This window comes from Primulina tabacum, chromosome 5 (genome assembly GCF_025594145.1).
Source record: "Primulina tabacum isolate GXHZ01 chromosome 5, ASM2559414v2, whole genome shotgun sequence".
Taxonomy (NCBI): domain Eukaryota; kingdom Viridiplantae; phylum Streptophyta; class Magnoliopsida; order Lamiales; family Gesneriaceae; genus Primulina; species Primulina tabacum.
In genome coordinates, this window is record NC_134554.1 from 20,695,511 (window position 1) to 20,717,449 (window position 21,939).

General features: G+C 36.8%; 1 protein-coding gene, 2 long non-coding RNA genes and 1 pseudogene across 3 annotated transcripts in view; 2 read left to right on the forward strand and 2 right to left on the reverse strand.

Moving 5' to 3' along the window:
* LOC142547270 (uncharacterized) overlaps positions 1–12,213 on the forward strand; it is an 81,156-nt gene extending 68,943 nt beyond the window's left edge. Inside the window, exons 2-3 of the long non-coding RNA XR_012820641.1 lie at positions 5,094–5,183; positions 12,055–12,213. This is a non-coding gene — a long non-coding RNA (uncharacterized LOC142547270). The remainder of the gene's footprint in view (positions 1–5,093; positions 5,184–12,054) is intronic.
* Positions 953–2,799, forward strand: LOC142547268 (uncharacterized). Its single transcript, XM_075655465.1, has one exon. It carries the CDS (start codon positions 1,209–1,211, stop codon positions 2,508–2,510), a length of 1,302 nt encoding a protein of 433 aa, XP_075511580.1. The 5' UTR covers positions 953–1,208; the 3' UTR covers positions 2,511–2,799.
* Positions 2,538–5,041, reverse strand: LOC142545064 (glutamine synthetase leaf isozyme, chloroplastic-like; annotated as a pseudogene).
* Positions 12,214–12,226: 13 nt separating the features above from the next.
* On the reverse strand, positions 12,227–13,167 carry LOC142547269 (uncharacterized). Its single transcript, XR_012820640.1, has 3 exons — positions 12,994–13,167; positions 12,328–12,597; positions 12,227–12,250 (listed from the first exon to the last, which is right to left on the reverse strand). It is a non-coding gene; the product is annotated as an uncharacterized LOC142547269 (long non-coding RNA).
* Between the last annotated feature and the right edge of the window lie 8,772 nt (positions 13,168–21,939).

Genomic DNA, 21,939 nt, shown 5'->3' on the forward strand with positions numbered 1-21,939 from the left:
GAAATTTCCAACACAAAATACGATCCGTGAGACCGTCTCATACAAGTTTTTGCGTTATGTTTGAATACTTTTTTATTTTCTTTAGGAAGAAGATAGAGGGCAGTGGAAGTAGAAACAGATGAGAGTTGGGAAGGAGACAAAGCAACATGCAGTGCCACGTAACTGTTTTATTTTGTACCTTCTCTTAGACTTAGGCATGGGACTCACTCGACTCACACCAGGTGTAGGCCTGAGTATGGGTGGGAAAAAATACCGAAATACAGAAATACCGAAAAACCGTACCGAAAAAATACCGAACTTACCGAAAAAATCGGTATAGAATATTTTTTTTCGGTATTTCGGTATATACCGAAATATCGAAAATAATTTTTTATTATTATTTTTTTTAAATTTAAGTTCGGTATACCGACAAAATTTTCGGTGTCGGTACGGTACCAGTATGAAATTTTTTCATACCGAAAATTCGGTATACCGAATGTGCGGTATACCGAATTTTCGATATCGGTATGGAATTTTTCGGTACGGTATACCGTACCGTACCCACCCCTAGGCCTGAGTTCTACATAAAAATCCCCTAAAAACATGTATTCAAAATCTCATATGATTTTAACAATATTATTAAAAATTTATGGCAAAAACTTGTCTGAGACGGTCTCACATGTTGTATTTTGTGATACGGATATCTTATTTGAGATCAATGAAAAAATATTAATTTTTATGATAAGAATATTACTTTTTATTGTTAATATCGATAAGGATGACCTGTCTCACAGATAAAGATTTGTGAAACCGTCTCACAAGATACCTGCTCAAAATTTACATCCTCCAATGAGATAACCGAATGCATAATTTTCCCATATCTCTATATATAGATTTTTATTTTCTTACCCACATTAGATGATACTATCTTAATATACTAAAGTTAATGCTTCTTTCTTTATCTTCATTAGAAACACAGTTTATGAAAATATCTTTCAATTTCAATGTGTTAGGAAAGTGTATTCGTGTAAAATTAGGATGCATCCACAAAAATAGCACCGTTGGGTACACATCTCGATCGCATTATTATATTTGCGCATACTCTTTCGTCTTCTTCGGTTTTGAGAAAGTATTCAATCTGACTCGACACCCTGCCCTGTGCGTGTGATTCAACAACCGAAATTGAATTCAGTCATCGACTGATTCGAAAACCCGATTCAATTTTCACGATGGATTTCTTCAAATCAGTCTTCTCGGATCCCACGCCCTCCCCTTCACTCGCTTCCACCTCCACTTCACCGGTTGATGCTCAAACCACGTCTCCTTCCGAGCTCGACTCGCCATCGAAACCATGGGCATTTGGGTCAACCCTTTTCAGTACCATAGCGTCTAAATCGGAAGCCCTTTTGGATAATTACTATAAAGATATCCAAGAATTTAGCTCTGGCTTGAAGAAGGAAACGTCAGTTATACGGCAAGCCGCTAGCCGAGCCGTTCAAAACTTACCGTCCCGGCTTGAGTCCGGCGCCGCTATTGCTCAGGAATCACTTGAAGCTGTGGGACAGGCAATTGACAACGTGGGCTCCACTGTCTCCGAGATTATTGCTAAAGATTTGAATTTAGCTTCTCAAGGTGGTTTTTTCGGTGCCCATTTCGATGAAATTGGCGGTGATGCCGGGGATAATGGGAATTACGAGAAAGATTCGGGATTTAGTGAAAATGTTAAGCCGTACAGTAGAATAGATGCTATGGTTCGTAGTTTACAATGCAGTGTTAAGACATATTGTGAGGAGGTGGAGGATAGTGATTATATTGAGTGGAAAATGGGGTTTAGACTTGAGGAAAAGGGTGGGGAAATCGAGCGATTGGTGGAGGAAAATGGGGTGATCGGGGAAATTTATGACGAGGTTGTGCCGAAGAAAGTTGATGAGGAGACTTTTTGGTGTCTGTATTTTTATAAGGTACAGAAGGTTATTGAAGCTGAGGAGGCAAGAGCGAGGTTTGTGAAACGAGCTATCGAGGAGGAAGAGGAGTTGAGCTGGGATGTTGATGACGATGACAATGATTATAATGATTCCCACGAAGGGAGAGCTGGATTTGAAGAGGATGAGTTGAACAAAGATATGGAGGATAATGGAAAGAAAGTGCGCACTTTACAGCTGAAAAGTGGAGAGAAAGGAGTGGAAAGGGATGATGAGGATGAAGCTGGTGTATCCGGGTCAAAAAGTGAAAATTCTGCCGGTGAGGAGAGTTTAGAGGAGAGATTTAAATCTAATGACAAAGAGGGCTCAGAAGGAAAAATAGAAAGTGATTTTTCAGTGGTTTCAAGTCAGCGGTTCGATGAGGATTACGTTGGGTGGGATGAGATAGAAGCTGCTTTTGGCAGTGGTGATGAGGGCAAGATCACTGATCATGGGAGCTCTAGTACCAGTAATTTGGCTGATTTGCGAAAACGGTTGAGTGCTGCTGAACAAGATGAAGAGCTTACTTGGGATGTGGAGAATGATGACGACAAGCATATCAAGTCATGATATTGGTTGCATCCTTCAGATTTTCGGGAAGTGCAGCCATTGATTTGCGATTGTTGATTATCACAGTGGCCTTTACTTTTCCAGTCTATACTTTCATGATGTGCATTGGTTTCATATACCAGCTATGCCAAATGATATGGCATGATACCAACGGATGAAATCAATTTATTTATTTTTATTTTTCGTTAGGGAAGTATTTTGCCTGAATGTACATACTATATATTGGCGTGCTCTGCCCTAGTCGGTAGTATTGGTATGATATAATGGATAATAAAGTGGGTTGCATTTCTATGTGTTTTTATCTTCTATGCTATAATGCTTGATAGGTTTTTCTAGTTTTCGTCGAAACTGATGTTGGTGTGTTACTTTGAGTATCTTGCTTTGTTAAACAACCAAATGTGCAGATTGAATTTGAATTATGGAGGACATAAGAAGTTAGGAAAGGGAAAATTTGATAGCAAGTTTAGTCTGCAACAAATTCTTAATCTTATGTAAAGATCCGTTGCAGCAAAGACATCCCTGTGGTTCGGGGGCTCTGCTATTGAGAATTAAGATTCCAAAGGCTGCTCTAACCTTTAGATCACTTCCATGTATGTCCTAGTTGGTTAATATTCATTTCGTTGTTCGTGATTCAGTTCAAATCTTCAAAACTCCAAAGGATGGATGACAGTTTTTGAGTTGTGCCATTTGAGGAGTTGTTTTCTATGGTTTTTCTTGCTTGGTGTGCCTTTACGTATGAAATGTTCATTAGAGGTTTGAGACATGCCTAAACACATCTTCCGAGCCAATGGCTCTGCGGCTGAAAAATGCTCACATATCTATATCGAAGGTGTTTGTCTTAAAACCTCTCGGTTCAATAAGCAATGCCCTCCCCATACCCGAGGATAGCGTTAACATGTTTGCTTGATTCACAAGTCCATGAGTTTGAAATTATTTAAGACTTATCAATGGGTGATTTTTCCGTTCATGACAACGGATTTCAAATTTGAAATCCAATTATTCAAATTTCTTTCCTAAAACTGAAAGCCACAAGTAAAAGAATAGGACGCCTATTAGCCTGGATTTGTACCATTGAAAACAATTTGCACGGACGGATGGTTCATTGGTGTCGGTTTGATTTCCAGAACGAATATGAAACTTGAAGAAATACTGAACTTTTAGTCCTTTGAACAAAGAAAATAAGTTCCACATGAACGTTAAATATTGAAAGACTGCCTAAGATATTCAAGAAAACCAATCCCAGCAACTTGTGTTGAAGCGATTTTTCTGAGTGCATGAGCAATTGCCAATTAGAGTCATTCACAGACATCAAAAGTGCTCTCAGGAATATAGAACAAGAAGTTGTGAATTTAGCCCATGTTGCGGTTTTGCTCCCTTCAACGTCCGATGGCTTTTTACACCTTCGACGCAAGTTTTTGAGCAGCAAGAGCTTCAGCTTCAACGTTGGCTCCCACAAGATTGTAGATTCGGCATGTAATGCAGTCACAACGTATGGATCCATGTTAGATGCTGGGCGTCTATCTTCCAAAAAACCTTTACTAAAGAAAAAATTGAATTATCAAGAAGAGTACATGAGAAATACTAGACCATTCCTTTACATTGTCCACAAGGGTAAAATGGGATATTCAAACCTTTGCCATTCTTCTCTGTGTCACGTCCCACACGAATCGAACAGCCACAGTCAGCGACTCCCTGCAAATAATTATGAAACGATATGAGAATGCATTCAAGAAAGATTTGTTTGCCTATTTTTCCATTTGCTTATACCTAAGGTGTCCAAAAATGTATGTGGAAGTAGGGGTGTTCAAACTTCAGATAAAACCGAAAAAACCGAAAATCCAAACCGAAAAAACCGAACACCGAACCGAACCAAAAATCGAATTGTGTAATTCGGATACAAATGTTAAAACCGAAATTTATTTGGTTCGGTTTTGGATTATATATGTCAAAAACCGAACAAACCGAAAAACCGAAATTTCATTAAATTAATAATATTTTTTATATTTTTATTTATATTATATATTTTGATATGATATCTGTTGAATGAAAAACCATTTTGAACAATTTTTAGTTGATTGTTGTTTGTTTAATTAATTTAGATCTTATATTTAAATATTTTATTAAGAAAACATATAGAAAGTTAACATATTATATTTTACAATATATTTATATTATTAATTTAAATAATTATACCAAAACCGAATTAACCCGACCGAAATAACCGAACCGTTTTGATAGAAAACCGAACTGAACCGAAGAAAAATGGTTCGGATATCGGATTATATATTTCTAAAACCGAAAACCGAAAAAACCGAAATAAAAAACCGAAAACCGAACCGACCGATGAACATCCCTGTGTGGAAGTACCAATCATATCATACCCATGAAAAAGAGTTGATACTGGCAGTTTCTTGCTTTCGTGTCCATCTTCTCTCATTTCCTTCTCCATAAGCACTGATATGCTCTTTGTGGCGTAGAGAGAGGTTCAAAATCGCCTTCTTAATCAAGTCAAACCCTCCCTTGGGTGCTGAAAAAAATCAATAATTAATAGTAACAAGAATATCTAATCTACTGAACATTCAGGGTTACTGGAATGGAGCAGGATGCCACACAAACTACAGTAATCATAAATTATCTTGATTCTAACAGCGTTTCGCTTCCTATTCACATGGAGTCTTTGCCCCAAAGTGTTAGAGTAGATGCTCTGTAAGCCAACTGATTTTAATATAATTCATTATTTCATGATTTTTTATTTCTTTATCTGTATACCAATGTGATTAACATCGATAAAGACCTTGATTATACTTTAATACAAATGAATCGTAATTCGATGTTGAAACTCATTTGTAAACACTGTATAATCTAAATTTGTTCCTAGTCGATTCAGCCACCTAAAACATAGATAAAGGTCATTTGAGCTCGAGACTAGCATCTGCGATCTATGCTGCATGGATACGGGTACGAGTATCATATCGAATACGATACGGATATGGCGACACGTCAAATTTTGAAAATATAAGACACGATACGGCTAAGATACGACAATCATTAAAATATATATAAATATTATATATATTTATATTTATATAAATCTAGTATTGAAAAGTAAAAATTATAAAGATCGATGTAATATTTCATTAATCATAATATCTTAAGTACAAAATATTAAATGCAAAATCCATCTTAAGCAAGTAAAAAGAAATCAAGCATCCATATCGGTTGAATTGAGAGACGCTTGAGCAGAAATGGAATGAAAGAGATGGACAAATGTATTTAGAGATTTTAAAAGCCCAGCCAAATTTATTTTAAATTATTTTCTTTTTAGTCCCTAAAAATTTTAATTTTTTTTAATTAACCCCTAAAACTTTTAAATATTTGCAATTTTGCCCAAACGTATCCGAAAACCGTATCCATGGCGTGTCGTCGCCGTGTCCAAAATGTATCCGGATGGTCAACCCTAAACAAAGTCAACGATACGGATTTTGAGGTATTCGACACGATACGCGTGTCGTATCCGTATCCGTGTCGTATCCGATACTTAAAAAAAAAATTTAAGGTATCTGTGGTACATAGTCTGTGATGTTGTGTACCGCGTTTCTTGGTGAGGGAATAGATATGTCCAAACATACAGATGAGTAGTCATATAATGATTATACCGAACTACCATCCCTCGGAATTCCCAAGTGGTTATCATTCGTCGAGAGGATAAGTTCGTGGTTATGATTGTATACCATTAGTCCTTACGACCCGGGTTGCAACTGTTCTTTGACTCGTTTACCGACTCCAGGAGGTCATCATGTGGCGAGATTGGGCACAGTTGCAACGCATGTAGGAGCCAGTGCATTGTAGTCGAGAATTCACCTCACATACGGGCGTGGATATCCTATGTGATCTGATGAAATAATAGTGCATGGAATCTTTGGCCAGAGTATGAGATGTACGTTAGAGAAAGAGTTTTTCAATTGTACATGCGATGCCACTATTTATTCTCAAAGATGTGTCACATAGTTATCGAATTGTTATGCAACCCTCGATGAACCAATGGTTGCAGATTCGATCACGATATATGAGATGAAGGGTCCGTACTGTACGTTAATCATAATCGACTGGTTCTTGCAGGCATTATCAGTGATACCTAGGGAATCACAGGGCGATGCTACTAGACGCTCTTACCATGATTCGATGGGTTTAACCAGAAATATTATTTCCGACATTCTCATGATCAATTGTTGATACATAGAATGAGGCAAATTAGGGTAGGCCCGAATAAAGGATTATGACCTGAATCACAAAGAGTTGTGAACCCACGGCTAGCTGTATCCTTGAACCATTGAGAGTCACACAAGCACTGGATCATTTGTTCCCGTTGATAGAATAAATTCAAGTAGTTGAATTTATATAAAATTTTGATATAGTAAATTCAAGGAGTTGAATTTATGATAATTAAATTTTGAGAAAATAAATTCAATGAGTTGAATTTATGAGATAACAAATTTCAAGAATTTGAATTTATGAATTTCTAAAATTTGAAGATAACAAATTAAGGATTTGAATTTATAAGATTTGGAAATTTAAATTATTAAACTCAAAAGTTGAGATTATTAAATATTAAATTAAACATAGTAGGAAGTAATTTTAATGGGCTTGTAGGAGTACAAGTCCAACATACTAAATAATTAAAGTTCTTAATGGACTTTGATTATTAATTAAACTAGTTGGACTACTCCAATTAATTAATCAAGCTCATTAATGTTAATTAAGAGGCCAAAATGTTGTATTACGGTAATTAGGTCATGAGAGTTTTATTTAAGTAGGAAACTTAAACCCTAGCCTCCATGAGACACCACAATTTCGAAAAAGCCCCTTCTCCTCTCCAAAATTTCGGCCATTCTCTTTGCAAAGGAGATTGAGCCGTCTCTCGAATTTTGATCTCCAACGTTGAAACTTCTTCCAAATATTCTAGTGCTATTTAGAAGAGAAACTAATCATCTAGTCGTGGACCTGATTCGAAGATAAAAGAAAGTAGTTCTCAAAGAAAGTTCGTAGGGAATTCAACAAGAGCTAATCCGCCAATGCGGAATAATTGGAGCCGAGTGAATTAATTCACTAAAGGTATAAACTTTAACACCCTATGAATGTTTATGTTCTTTAAAACCATACGAATACTCAAACAAATATTTTAATTGTCAAAATAAAATAAAATTTTAAAACTTCCGCTGCGTTTGGGCACGAGAAAACGCAATCCTTTACCCACTCAGATGTGATGGTGCTCGAAGTTGCCTAAATTAGTGTTTGTTGCGAAAAGTCCGACACCTGTGTTTTGCTTTCTTTGGTGAGTTCAAGATGTCAGTTGGTTTTCGTTTGTTTTGATGTGGGGGTTGGGATAATTCATGGTACTGGCTTTATGATGCAGTTGCTTTTCTTGATTGTGTGATTTAGTGAATATGAAGGATTTTCTTATCGTTTCGAAGGGCTGTTGATAAATGCAATTGATCTACTTTTTTATTCTCCGCTACGATAAGATTGTGGCTTTCTTGGTAACCCTGGTAGATGTTTATGCTTCTTCATGTGTTGTTCTGTGGTCCGTGTTAGAGGTGGTGGAAGGAAGAGACATGTTCCAAAGGGTATTATGTTTGGAAAACCCACAAACCAGGGTGTTACACAGCTGAAATTTCAGTGCAGCAAACGTTCAGTTGCAGAAGAGCGAGCTGGAAGGAAACTGGGTGGGCTTAGGGTTTTGAATTCCTATTGGATCAACGAGGTCTGCATCTTTTATTTGTTCTCAACATTTCTCTTTGCATTAGCTACATAAAGCTTTTGTTTTGTCTTACTGCAGTAATTATGATAACTTAGCTTGCATGAGTGTGAACATTCTAACCATTCATTGACTGTTAGACTACTTAGGTTGTCAATTTTCTTATGGTATACCTAATTGTGACGCATTCCTCCACCCCACTTTAAGAAAAGAATCAGAAACCAAAAACATTGATTGACCAATCTTAAGTAGTACAGCTTGGGCATGATATATCTATGTGGTGGATTTTGTAATTTGAAGAAGCTAACTTGTGCCCAACTGACTTGTTATTAACTAGTTATAATTTTTGGTTTTTTTGTGCTTTGATGAAGATATCTGATCATCTCATTTACTTAAAAGGCCATGTTTTTGTCCTTGTAAATTTCAGGACTCTGCCTACAAGTATTTTGAAGTTATTTTGATCGATCCTGCCCATACTACAATCCGGAATGACCCAAGGGTTAACTGGATTTGCAATCCAGTTCACAAACACAGAGAACTGAGGGGACTTACCTCATTAGGAAAGAAATACAGAGGTCTACGAGGGAAGGGCCACCTTCACCACAAAGCACGTCCTTCAAGAAGGGCTACATGGAAGAGGAACCAAACATTGTCACTTCGTCAATATCGTTTTAGATTTCAGCAACTTTATATGTTATATTTTTATGTCTTGTAAATTCATACTGTTTATGGAAAATTTAAATGATATCAGGGGTTAATTCTTCAAATTTCAGTAGTTTTCTTCGTTTTTGGCGTCATATTTGTTTAGGAGATTAGAACCGACTGTCGAATTTACGAGTCGCTTTCGTTTGATAGTTAGAAGTTAGATTTTTCATTGTTTTTGCACAAATTGGTGCATTTTCCCACCTAACACGCCCGCAAATCGAATATTGTGCAAATAATTTTTGGCACGCCCAGTGAGACGACCATTATGCCGCCAAGAAAGAAAGAAAACGTCAGTCAGGAGAGCGGGGAGTCTTTGGCTAATCAAGAGGGAACTCAGGTTCAGCAACCCGAGCAACCTATTGTTGAACCACAGGCCGAAGAAGTTGATATGCGGGTTCCCACTACGACTACGTATAATCAAGTTTCAAACAGAGTTATGGAAGAATTGACTGCTATAAAAATTGAGGAAATTTCACAGGCATTATCTAAGGCAATGTCTGACTGTTTGAAGACTCTACTGAGTATGCCGAATCAGTCTATCCGAGGGGAGCAAAATACCACTGTCAAAGAGACTGATCAAGGAAGCAACCAGGTCCATGAATTTGACCATGGATTAGGAAACTCAAGGGCTGGCGATCCTCGCCACCCGGAGTTCACTCTCTCGAATCAGCCAGAAAGAAGGTATACACAACCTCACAAAAGAGAAGAAACCTTAGAAGGGAGAGCTCAGCCACATTCACGTGCTCATGGAGTGGGGAGCTCAAAACAACCGATTGCTCAGGTGTACAGCGTGACAAATCCTCTGTATCAACCGGGAACTTATGAGGATATGTCACACCCAGATTATCACGGATTTGATGGAAGTTTCCAAGGTTGGACTGCTGGTTAGAGTACAAGGGCTTAGACTCGAGGAGCAAACTATTATCACCATCCACTCCCCAACAGAAATGCAGCATTGATCGATCCTGATATGGTGAGGGAAACTGTTCAAGAGCTGTATGGGCCGGCTTTGAGATAGATAGGCCACCCAGAGTTCCACAAACCCTATCCAGACTACATAGACATGAATAACCCGTACCTGAAGGTTTATAGAGTTCATGATTTCAGTTTATTCTCTGAGGAGGATAGCTAGTCCAGCATAGAACACATATCCAGGTTTACCATCCAGTGCGGGGAATTAACCAGCTTGGAAAACTTCAACAATATAAAGTTGCGGCTATTCCCGAATTCTTTCACAGGGACTGCATTTGCTTGGTATGCCTCACTCCCCAGAAATTAAATGATGAGTTGGCAAGAGATGGAAAGACAATTTCATATTCAATTCTACAGAATAGAGCCAGAAGTGTGTATTGCCGATTTATCCAGGGTCACCCAAAAGAAAGGAGAATATGTGGAGTCTTTTATCGACATGTTCAAAAAGATGAAGAATAGGTGTAAGGTGTTCCTATCTGAGACTGAGTTCGTGAAGGTGGCATAAAAGGGGTTGGATTTTGAATTGAGGAAGAAATTCCAAGGTATGGAGTTCAGAGATATCTTTGAGCTGGGCTGCCAAGGTTGCTGAATACGAAGAATTGTTGCAGGAAGTGTCGTAAAAAAAGAGAACTACTATGGGGTCTTATTATCAGGAGGTGGAAGATGTGATATTGACAGAGATTCGATTAGCTGGTTCTTGTACAGTTCCCCTGCTAAAAATGAAGCCGGCAGAACCTGAGAAGAATAATAGCTCTCAACTCCCCAAGGATATTCAGTACACGTTTGATGTGTCAAAGACCGAGGAAGTTTTTGATTTTTTGGTAAAGAAAAGTTCATCACCTTTCCACCTGATCACAGGATGCCACCCAAAGAAGAGTTGAAAGGTCGAGAATATTATAAGTACCACAACTCATACAATCACACTACTAAATCTTGTTAGGCTTTCAAAAATATTCTACAGGACAGAATTAACAAGGGAATCTTGAAGTTCCCTGACAAACAAGAGTCCGTGGCAGTGGATGACGACCCTTTTCCCCCAGTAGCTTCTGTTAATGTGAATGTGACAGATTTGAGAGATCTTCTCAACGAGAAAAGAAGCCGATCCTTTGCTGTGAAAGACCGAATAATTAAGAAATGCTAGATCCCGAAGGGTCAATTGTTTGAAGCTAATGGAAGGCATATTACTGATCGAGTAAGAACAGTTCAGCAACATTTGCCCAGAGATGTTGGTGAATCCGCGGCCTATAGGCTGAAGAACCAACATTTCTTCGAGAAGTCAGTGCCTGAAAAACAATGGTTCAAAGGGGAGTCATCTCGGAATCAGAACCAAAGTTACTCAGACAGGAGAGACACATGTAGAGTTGAGTCGCAAACCATGGAAATCAAGAAGAAATCAGCTGATCAAAATAGATAGCGGCGTGTGTATGAAGTTGCAAAGAAAAAAATGGAGGGCAGAGGGGCAAAAACCAGGTATGTGCTTCCTGCTAGTTGCGAGTTTGGTGAGTCTTGTAGAGTGGATCAACACAAAAAGTTCCTTAGGCCACTGACTAGGACTCGGAAAAGAAGAATGTTGAGAGAAAGAACTATCGCGAGAAGAGAAGAGTTCGCTAAGTTGAGAAATGAGCCCATCAATCTGGAGTGAAGATGAGATGGTTGATAAAGAAGTATGACTACTATTGGTCATCTATCATGAAAGGTTGCATCAGATATGCAAAAAGATGTCAGCCATGTCAGAGACACGGGAACATCCAAGGAATTCTTGCGGATGAGCTCCGCAGTGTTGTCAAACCATGGCCATTCAAAGGCTGGGCCATGGAATTAATTGGAAAAATTTACCCAGCATCATCTAAAGGCCACTCGTTTATCCTTGTGGCCACATATTTTTCACCAAATGGGTAGAAGTAGTGCCTTTGAAGAAAGCGGAACAAGAGGATGTCATTAACTTTTTGAATGAGAATATCATTCACAGATTTAAGATTGATGGACAGTATATTTCATATAATTTGATATGAACAGTATATTTCGAGTAGTGCACATTTCAATAAGTTTACCTTAGGAATCTGATAAGTTTTTTTTTGTTCTTTACACCTTAGGGTTACTGGAATGGAGCAGAGGATGCCACACAAACTACAGTAATCATAAATTATCTTGATTCTAACAGCGATTCGCTTCCTATTCACATGGATTCTTTGCCCCAAAGCACCCTCAAAAGCTTGCTTTATTAGATTTTTATTGCTTAAGCACTTCTATTTGGATAAAACACGCTTGTTTAAATGCTAGTCTGACATCGATTCCTGATCCTCCAATCCTAAGGTAATGGCTGTAAATAAGTACCAGTGACAAAAACAAAGAATCTTAAGCTTAACTTAGAACATGAAACTATACCAAATATATTCAGCAATGATTTTATCAGTATATGGAGTCACGTCCAAGTTAAGCAATTGTTCCACACGGTTAATTGTTTCATTCTCCCCAGGAAGCACAGCGAAGACTCGGAACTTGGATGAGCTTTTAGACATCCTCTCTTGCTTTGTTTCAAAACAAGGAAGGAGCTCAACATCTTAGTAATCAATGGACTTGCATCCATTGTGTTCTTTGCAATTCTCATTTGCTATTGAGCAGAGGGAGACAAGATTTTTGCCATTTTTCACTTTCCTGATAAAGACCATTACCAAACATATGGGATTTTATTGTATCATCCATTGGAAATATATTTATAAAATTAGATACGTTGTAAATTTAGAAATTAATTGAGAACAATGGACCAAGAAACATTGGCATATCATACAAGACAATGCCAAAATATCATACATGGGCTGATTACCAACGCATCGTTACCATTCGTGAAAGATGAAAACTTCCAAAAACAGTAAAACAACGACATTTACTCGAAAATCACAACGTTCATCCCTTTCTCTAAACTTTACAGATCTTAGACGTGGAAATGACCATAAATCAAATCCTGGTCCCATCCCAATAAAGCAAATATTCCACCGAATCTTTCCATGAAACCTTTGGAAAAAAATGGCTAAAGACAAGTAAAGAACTAACCTTGTAACTGCAAGAAAACGGGTAGAAGAACAACTGCATAAACTGGACTGAAATCTCAACGAAGAGAGAGAAAGCAGATACAAAATAGGAAGGAATGCAAATGTTTTGTATATTATTATTGAAAGACAATAGGGATTGGCCTTTCCGCGACAGATACGGGTGTGTTGAGTGTAGGATAACAAGTTTTTTTTTTTATTTTTTATGTTAAAATTATTTTTATTGTAAATATTTATTGAATTGAAGGAAAATTGAGGTAAAACCCCTTCGCTAATGTTTAAGTTAAAATTCAATATTTGTATAATATAATTTGTGATATAACACCTCACTACACATTAAATATAGTTTTAACTTCTTATCATTCATGCTAACATTATATTTTTATCTTTTTATTATTTACACATTTATTAAATATAAATCTTCCACCCATTTACCCAAAAAATCATATGCTCGTTCGAGCAATTCCATCGGCCCTTTCCCTAATCCCGTACATCGCCTCATCCATCGTGTATCTGTTGGGACATCATATTCTCGCACCCAAGACGCAGCGTAAGTTTAAAATTTTGTTCTTGGGCGTCGTGTGTTTAAAAACATCCATATGGTGTTTAGAATTATAATTTTGCGTTCTTAACGCTGGACTCCAAACTTCCAATGTTTAGGCGGATATAGCCCTTCTTGTAAATCCCTACGAATGACTCTTCTCCTTTGATCGCCTAATTAGGTCCACGATCGAAGACACTATCTTCCTCGCTTGGATTGCACTAGAAATCTCAAGCGATTTGTGCGTTGAGACTGTAGCCTCCGAATTTTCAAAATCCGGAGACGGTGCAACGACGGCGGCGCGGCGTGATGAAATAAAACAATTGTCCAAATTTTTATTTTTTTTCTAATCCTTTTGAATTGGCCGAATGTTCATGATTCAAAATCATGAGTTTTTGGCTAATTAATTCTTAATCAATCATTACGAAATATTATAGATTCTTAATCCATAGTTAAAACAAATCTAATTTATTTTGGCCAAAATAATCTTCCAATTCTCATGAGGTGTCCGAGAGCTATTTGGCAAAGTGAGGAAAGTGTTTTTCAATTTTGTGTGCAAAAATTTCATCATCAATTAATGAGCTCTAATGTTTTATTTATAGAATGAGACTCCTAATTAGATTGGGAGTCCATCTCCCACAAGGACTCTAATAATTTCATTATATTTAAACTCCTACATAAATAATATATAATGTATTTATTAACCTTTAATAAAACAATATATAATAATATCATATACACATATTTTATATCACCATATAAAATATATACATGTATATGTATATTAAATTAAATAACCATTATTTAATTTATAAACTAACTCCTTGGTTAATTTAATTCTAGACTCTTCTAGAATATTTATGGGAATTTGTGCATATTAGTAGTCACCACTGCTAGCACAATCATTTAATTAGTAAATTTTAAATTCACTAAAAAATGATTCCGAACTCATTATAACCTCGATCGACGATCCGAGAGCGCCGATGTATCAATGATACAAATCTTGTTCATATAATGAAAATTGAAAATTTCGAAGATCAAAATTTTCACTTACCCTATTAGACAGCTGCCAGTTTTAGTGAACTCCTTCACAAAACAGGCAGTTCCACTCTCCTTCCTTATTTAGCAATCATGCTAACTTCCATTTCTTCCATCGTATGGAATCAGCTTATAAACTCCTTTATAAACTTCCTGTTTGATCTCCATCAAACTATAGTCGCCAAATTCCAACTCCTTGAAATTTGACTATCTCAACGGGAACACAGAATCTGATACTTGTGTGACCATTAATGGTTCAGGGATACAGCTAGCTGTGGGTTCACATCTCCATGTGATTTAGAATAACATTTATTCTTATTCGGGCTTATCCTAGTTAGCCTCATTCTTTTCATCAACGCCTTGATCAAGAATGTCAGAACTTATTTCTGATTGTGCATGCAAGAACCTTTAGTCATGGTTAGCGTATAGTACGGTCCCTTCAATACACATATCCCGATCGAATCTGCAACCATTGGTATATCGAGAGTTGCATATGAATTCGAAAATGATGAGATTTATCTTTGAGTACTAATAGTGGCATGGTATGTGCAACTAGAAAAACACCTTTCCCTAAAACACATTTCTTGCTCTGACCAGAGACTCTTTGCACTTTTAACTTATCAGATCACATAGGATATCTTCACCCGTAGACGAACGGTGAATCCCCGACTACAATGCATTTGCTCCTACGTATTTCGAAACTACACCCAACCTCGCCACCCGATGACCCTCAATGGAGTCGATAAACGGATCAAAGTGCATGCTAGTACGTATAGCCCCTACATTGTCTCGGGTCAAAGGACTAATGGTGTACAACCATAACTGCGGACTATTCCACTCGATAAGTGAGAACCACTTGGACAATCCGAGGGAGGGTTGTTCAGTGCATCATCACATGATCACCCATCTGTGTGAATGGACATCTCCATTCCCTTGCCAATGAAACATGGCGTTTACATCACATATGGTAGTCTAGAGCTCGAGCGACCTTTATCCTTGTTTGCCGGTTGATTCGACTAGGAACCTGTTTAGAATATACGGTACACTTCCTAATGAGTTCCATGATCTTACGTTGCGACGCAGACCTCATGGTACCTATTGTATATTTAAGGACTTTATCTATGTAGCTTGCATGGATATACAGATAAAGTCTAATGTCATAATCGAATAAAATCATAAAAATTATTAAAATAAAGATTGTTTTACATTAGAGTCAATAAAGCCTGAGCCACAAGTTGACTTGCCGGGCATCTACTCTTACAATATCATGTATCCTCTTTTGGCTTCAAAAAATTCAATTCAAGGTCTAGCTTGGCAGTATAAGATGTTGGCATCGTTTTTCTTAATTTTGAAAGCCACAACTCAAAAATGGAATATATTTGGACGATTTTGGATGTGAAATTGTAGAAATTCGAAGTTTCTATTTTGATTTTATACTTCTAGTTTGGGATATGTTTTCACGGATCGTGTATTTTATGTATTTGATTATTTTGAATTTATGCTTCAAGTTTAACTATGTTATTCAAATATCATGTTTTTTCAAGTGTTTGATTACTAGCTGTAGTTGTGACAAGCAAATTTTTATGCTTTTTATTGTTTTTTTTGCTTCTCAACTGATTTAAGTCCTTCACAATTTTTTTGGTGGCTTCTCTCATTGCGTGACTTGGGATAGTACTTCATTGCAGGATTTTATTGTAGCTGCAAATAATATTTATATTCGTATTCCCATTTTTTGAATATGGCTCTTCAAGAAAATCGATTTACTGGACAGCTCAATGGCCTCATTGGTAATCTTTCAAATCTTGTACACCTTGATTTATCCTTCAATGAGTTCTCTGGAAACTATTATTTTTAAGTTTGATTCTATATATTGGTTAACTAATTATATATATAATATGAGTTAGAGTTTATAGTGGAACTTGAATTGTCATTAAACAAAAATCGAGTTGGTTGCTCATGTATTCCATTGATTTGTATTAAAATGTACGTTTGCTTTCGATGAATAAGTTTGTTGGAACGGAGGCAAGGAGCTTGACGTTTGCACTTTAAGCAATTATATTGATTCTTGGATTCATTACATATGTTGTGTGTAAGGTCTAGGAAATTCGAATTACGTAACCTGACTGCATGCAATATATGATTTTACTAAAATATGTGTTTAATTATTTTATTACATGATTATTCCATGATATGTGGCTTGGTTCATGATTTATTTAAAGTTTCATGCATTAGGGCTTTAAGTTGTATTTCGTGCTCGAACGAGGAACGGAAACCGGGGATCATCAGGAAAAAATGTTTTTATTAAATAATTATTTTTATTTATTTAATATATGGTGAAATGAAGTGTGATATTTGAAAATGGGCTTTGGTTGTGTATTTTACTCGTCGGGTCATATTTTTTTAACCGGTACCAAAGTTTAGCGAGTCGAGGGGCTTTTTGAGTGCTCGGACAATATTTTCAAAAACGTACCTAAACGTAATACTTTTCGAGAGTGTTATTGGGCTTGACAGAATTATTTTATTGCTTAATGGGCTAAAATCTTTTTAACTCCTTTAACTATTATTAAGAGCCCATTAGTGTATAATATTATTGACTTAAACACAAAATTAAACTCTAACCATATTCCTCACTTACGGCCACCCCTCCACTAGCAGCAGCCTCTCGATTTTTCAACAGCCATTCTCTTGGTTTTTCTTGAGTTTTTTCAAAGGAATCCGATAATGTTATCAAATCAGAGCTTCGAACTCTTCGATTCTTGTCTGAGTCAATAAATGGATATTTTAAGTTTTCATACAACTGTGGTGTGGCGGGAGGAGTCCACTTTAGAATATATCATTTTCTTTAAGGTAGTCTTGAAATTCAATACTTTAGTGTTATCCACCTCGATAGGATCAAAGTGTTGTACTATTTTTTCCTAATTTTTTCTCTACTTCTGCTATGAATTCTTTGAACTTTTCAAAGGCATTATATAAAATCGTAAATCGTCAAACCAAACCTAAAACTAGAATTTTTCAAAAATAACATAAACATCTTAAATTCTCTCAAAACCACTCAAAATCATCAAAAGTCATAAACGTCATAAAATGAAACGTCCACTACTCGTTTTTCTTTAAAATATACTAGAATTTTTTTTCTAAACCATTAGGCCGAACCAAATACACATATATATAGAAAAATTTTGAACCGTTTAAAAATAACATCACCAACTAATTGTTTGAAAATCCCAAAAACACAATTCAAAATATGAAAAAATAAATCGTCAACCAAACCTAAATTTAGCACTTTTCAAAATAAAGCATAAATATCTTAATATCTCATAAATATCTCAAAAACATCATAAATCATAAAATCTTTAAAGTAAACTTCAATCATAAATGTAATTGGGGAAAACTAGCGACGGTTCTGGGGTTTTATGCACCTTCGGTCCATCTGGTTCAACCATCAAGTCTTCCATTAACATCAACATCATGCTCACCTGCATCGATAACACCTAGTGAGTCTAATGACTCAGCAAACCTTCACCATGATAGCAAGTAAAACATATACATCCACATGCAACAGTGAAAATATTTTTAGTAAAATAGCTTTTCATGATGTATAAACTTAAACATTTTCCTTTCATCATAAACCTTTCGTTTCTTTCATCATATACGTATAGATTTCCATTTTTATTGAATTCAGATCCTTAATTGTGACTTTCATATCAGCTGTAGTTCGATGGATTCATCTACGTATAACCATGGTACCAAGCAGCAGGGACTTCAGCGACACTCTCACCCGTCAACTGAGCTTTGGCCTTACATATCATCATTTCATTGCATCATCGTATTAGTCAAAATCAATTCACCTCCTTCAACTTTTTATATTTTCATCACTTAAAAAAATTCATGCATATATAAATCATTTATCTTTTCAACCAAGCATGCAACATGTCCTTTAATATTAACGTTTCATCATAAAATCACATAAACATTTTAACATTCATTCCAACATTCAGGACACTTCCAGGACGGCTAACAATTTTCAGGTGTAAAATGACCGTTTTGCCCCTGTTACCCTAACTTTCTCAATTTATTCTTAAACCTTAAAACAACGATCCAAATCATTCCAAACCTAACTTGACACCTTAAAATACATCCATAAATTTTTCTTAGACGCAAACTTAAGCCCAGTTTTGACCCGATTCGGCTCGAAACTTACCTAAATCTTACCAAACTTGAATCATAACTTGACCATCCCATGCAACCTTCGACTCTAACCCTTAACCAACCCGTCCAGACCCTAATCAGCCACATTAGGATCATGATCGACCCCTAGGGACCCTAATGGACATAACCTAACAAGCCTAGAAGCCGCAGCCACTCAGCCCTTCGCTCTACAAGCCATGCGCGACTTCCCCCACGCCACAATTCCATTGTCCTCAAACCAGACCTCGTGTAACCTATCTAGAACCATGGATCAGCCCTATTAAGACCCCTGGACGTGACCTAATAGCAGCTAGCAGCCGCATGCACTTAGGAAGCAAAACCGCAACCCTAGCCCCATGAAACTCTACTTTTTCGTTCCTAATGCCACACTCTTATGTCCAGCCCTTAAACATCCCCCTAAGGACTCTTAAAAAAGTGGAAAAACATCCCTTCCCATAGCCCTACCGTGGCAGCCCCTTGTTGCAACATAAGCAAGAGTTTTAAAAGATGAAAACTCTTGTTTTATCATGTTTATGCCATAAAAAGTAAAATTTACAGAGTGTATCATGTGTTTCATGAAATCATGTATCAAAACATATAATATGTTGTGAAAGATGATCGAAGGAAGATTAAGATGTGCCTTTGCATTTATCATTCATGAAAATGACTTGCGATGCGAAGAACGCCGGCGGAGAGGGACCTTGTTGAATTATCCTTTAATTTTATGTGTGTGGCTCTCCCAAAAACCGCGTGTGTGGTTGTGCTGCTGATGGAGAGTCCTAGGGTTCTAGTGATGTGTGCATGTGTTTGAGTGGAATAAGAGAGTTGGAAGCTTGATTATTTGATATAAAATACTATGGTAACATGTTAGGCTCAATAACCTAGTATAATAGGCTCATTAGGCCCATTAGATAGTAATTAAAATATTTTGTTTAGGTTGCTTTTCGAAAATGTTAACCGAGCCTCCAAAAATCCCTATTTTAGTCAAAAATTGATTGCCGGTTTAAAATACGACTCGGTACATAAAAATAACTCAAAATACCTCATTTTTTAAAATACATATTAAAATAAACCATATAGTAAATAATTAAAAATAATCATTCAATAAAAATATTTTCCCCTATATGGTCCTCGGTCTCCGTTCCTCGATCGCGTCTCGAACAATCTTTAAAAATACATTTTTATGCATTATAATATAAAAATACATTTTAAACATGTAATCATGTACGTCATATTTAATTCATGCAATTAATACAATTTAATTAGCTATTTTCTATTTTTCCTAGATTTGCATGCAATTGGATTACGTCATTGTATTTTGGACCTTACAATTCCTCCATCCCTTAAAAGAAATTTCGTCCTCGAAATTAAAAGTTACCGAATAACTCCAGGTAACGACTCCTCATGTCCCTCTCGATTTCCCAAGTAGCTTTCTCCTTCGAGTGATTTAGCCACTTGATTTTGACCATTTGAATAACTTTGTTTCGTAGCCTTCTTTCTTACCTATTCAGAATTTGTATAAGTCTTTCCTCGTATGACATGTTCGAAGTCAACTGTAGAGGCTCATAATTCAGTACATGTGAAGGATTCGACATATCCTTTTGCAGTATCGAGATGTGGAATACATTATGCACTCCAACTAGCGTCGGTGGCAACGCCACTCTCTCGAGCCAAAACTCACACTTGCTAAAATTAGCATTTAACTTCTTGTAGCGTCATTCTCAAGTGCTTACTATGCTCCTCTCGGCTCTTTGAGTAAATTAGAATGTCATCTATGAAGACTATGATTAATTGATCCAGATACGGCTAAAATACGCGATTCATTAGATCCATGTAGATCACTAACGCATTGGTCAACCCAAAAGGCATGACCATAAACTCGTCGTGCCCATATCGGTTCCCGAAAGTCGTCTTATGAACATCAGACTCCTTCACCTTCAGCTGATGGTATCTCAAACGAAGATCTATCTTCGAGAAAATCAATACTCCTTGCAACTGATCAAATAAGTTTTCGATTCTAGGTAGGGGATACTTATTTTTTATGGTGAATTTATTCAGCTCTTGATAATCAATGCACAGTCGCATACTACCATTAGTTTTCTTCACAAATAATAATGGTGCGTCCCACGAAAAACAACTAGAGCGAATAAAACCCTTGCCCAACAATTCTTGAATTTGATCCTTCAACTCTTTCATTTCGGTGGGTGCTAGAGGATAGGGTGCCTTAGAAATGGGCACAATGCACGACATCAACTCAATAGGAAATTCCACATCTCGTCCGGTGGAATGCCAAAAACGTCATTAGGAAAGATACTAGAAAAGTCTCTGACAACCTCAACATCCTCTAGCCTCTGACTGACAGGAACATGCGCTGAAATAACAAATGCTAGGAACGCTTGGCAGTCTCGCTTCACAAGTTTCCTCGCACAAATGCAGGAGATGATGTGCGGAATTTGCTTGTTCCTCGCTGTCTCAAAGACAAAATATTTCCTGCTGGGTGGTCGAATAGACACTGACCTGTGTCGAAAATATATCGAATATCCATTTAATGATAGCCAATCCATGCCAAGAATGATGTCGAATTCAGGCATTGGGAGTACGATAAGATCTGCTTGAACCACATCTTTTTGCAAACGAAGGTCCAAATTCTTCACAATACTCGAAGTGACCATTTGATCACCAGAAGGAATAGAAACCTTGAAGCTTATTCCATATCCTCGGATATAATCTTTAGTCGCTTGACGAATGTCTCGGATATAAATGAGTGTGTAGCTCTGAAATCCAGCAATGCGTAGGTAGCTACACCTAAAATGAATTTCCTCCCTGCGACGAATATACCATCAAATCCAATCGTGTTGATGTTGAAACTTAAGGCATTTCTATCATTAATTACCGAAGATTCTTGAAACATTCCATTTTAGTCCTAGTAATTCTTGAAAATTACCCAACTTGACAAAAATAATTTTTGGAAATTGCTTTTACAACCCTAAAGTTTCGAATTTTCTTCAATTTGGTCCTTTATTTTTCAAAAATTTACATTCTAGCCCCATAAAATTCTAATCCAATCAATTTAGGCTCTAAAATCTCGAAAATCATTTTTTGACCCCTAGGACTCCAGAAATTGCGAAAACAACCTCCATTTATCGAGGATTTACCAAACAGCCCCTAAACTTTTTAAAGTTT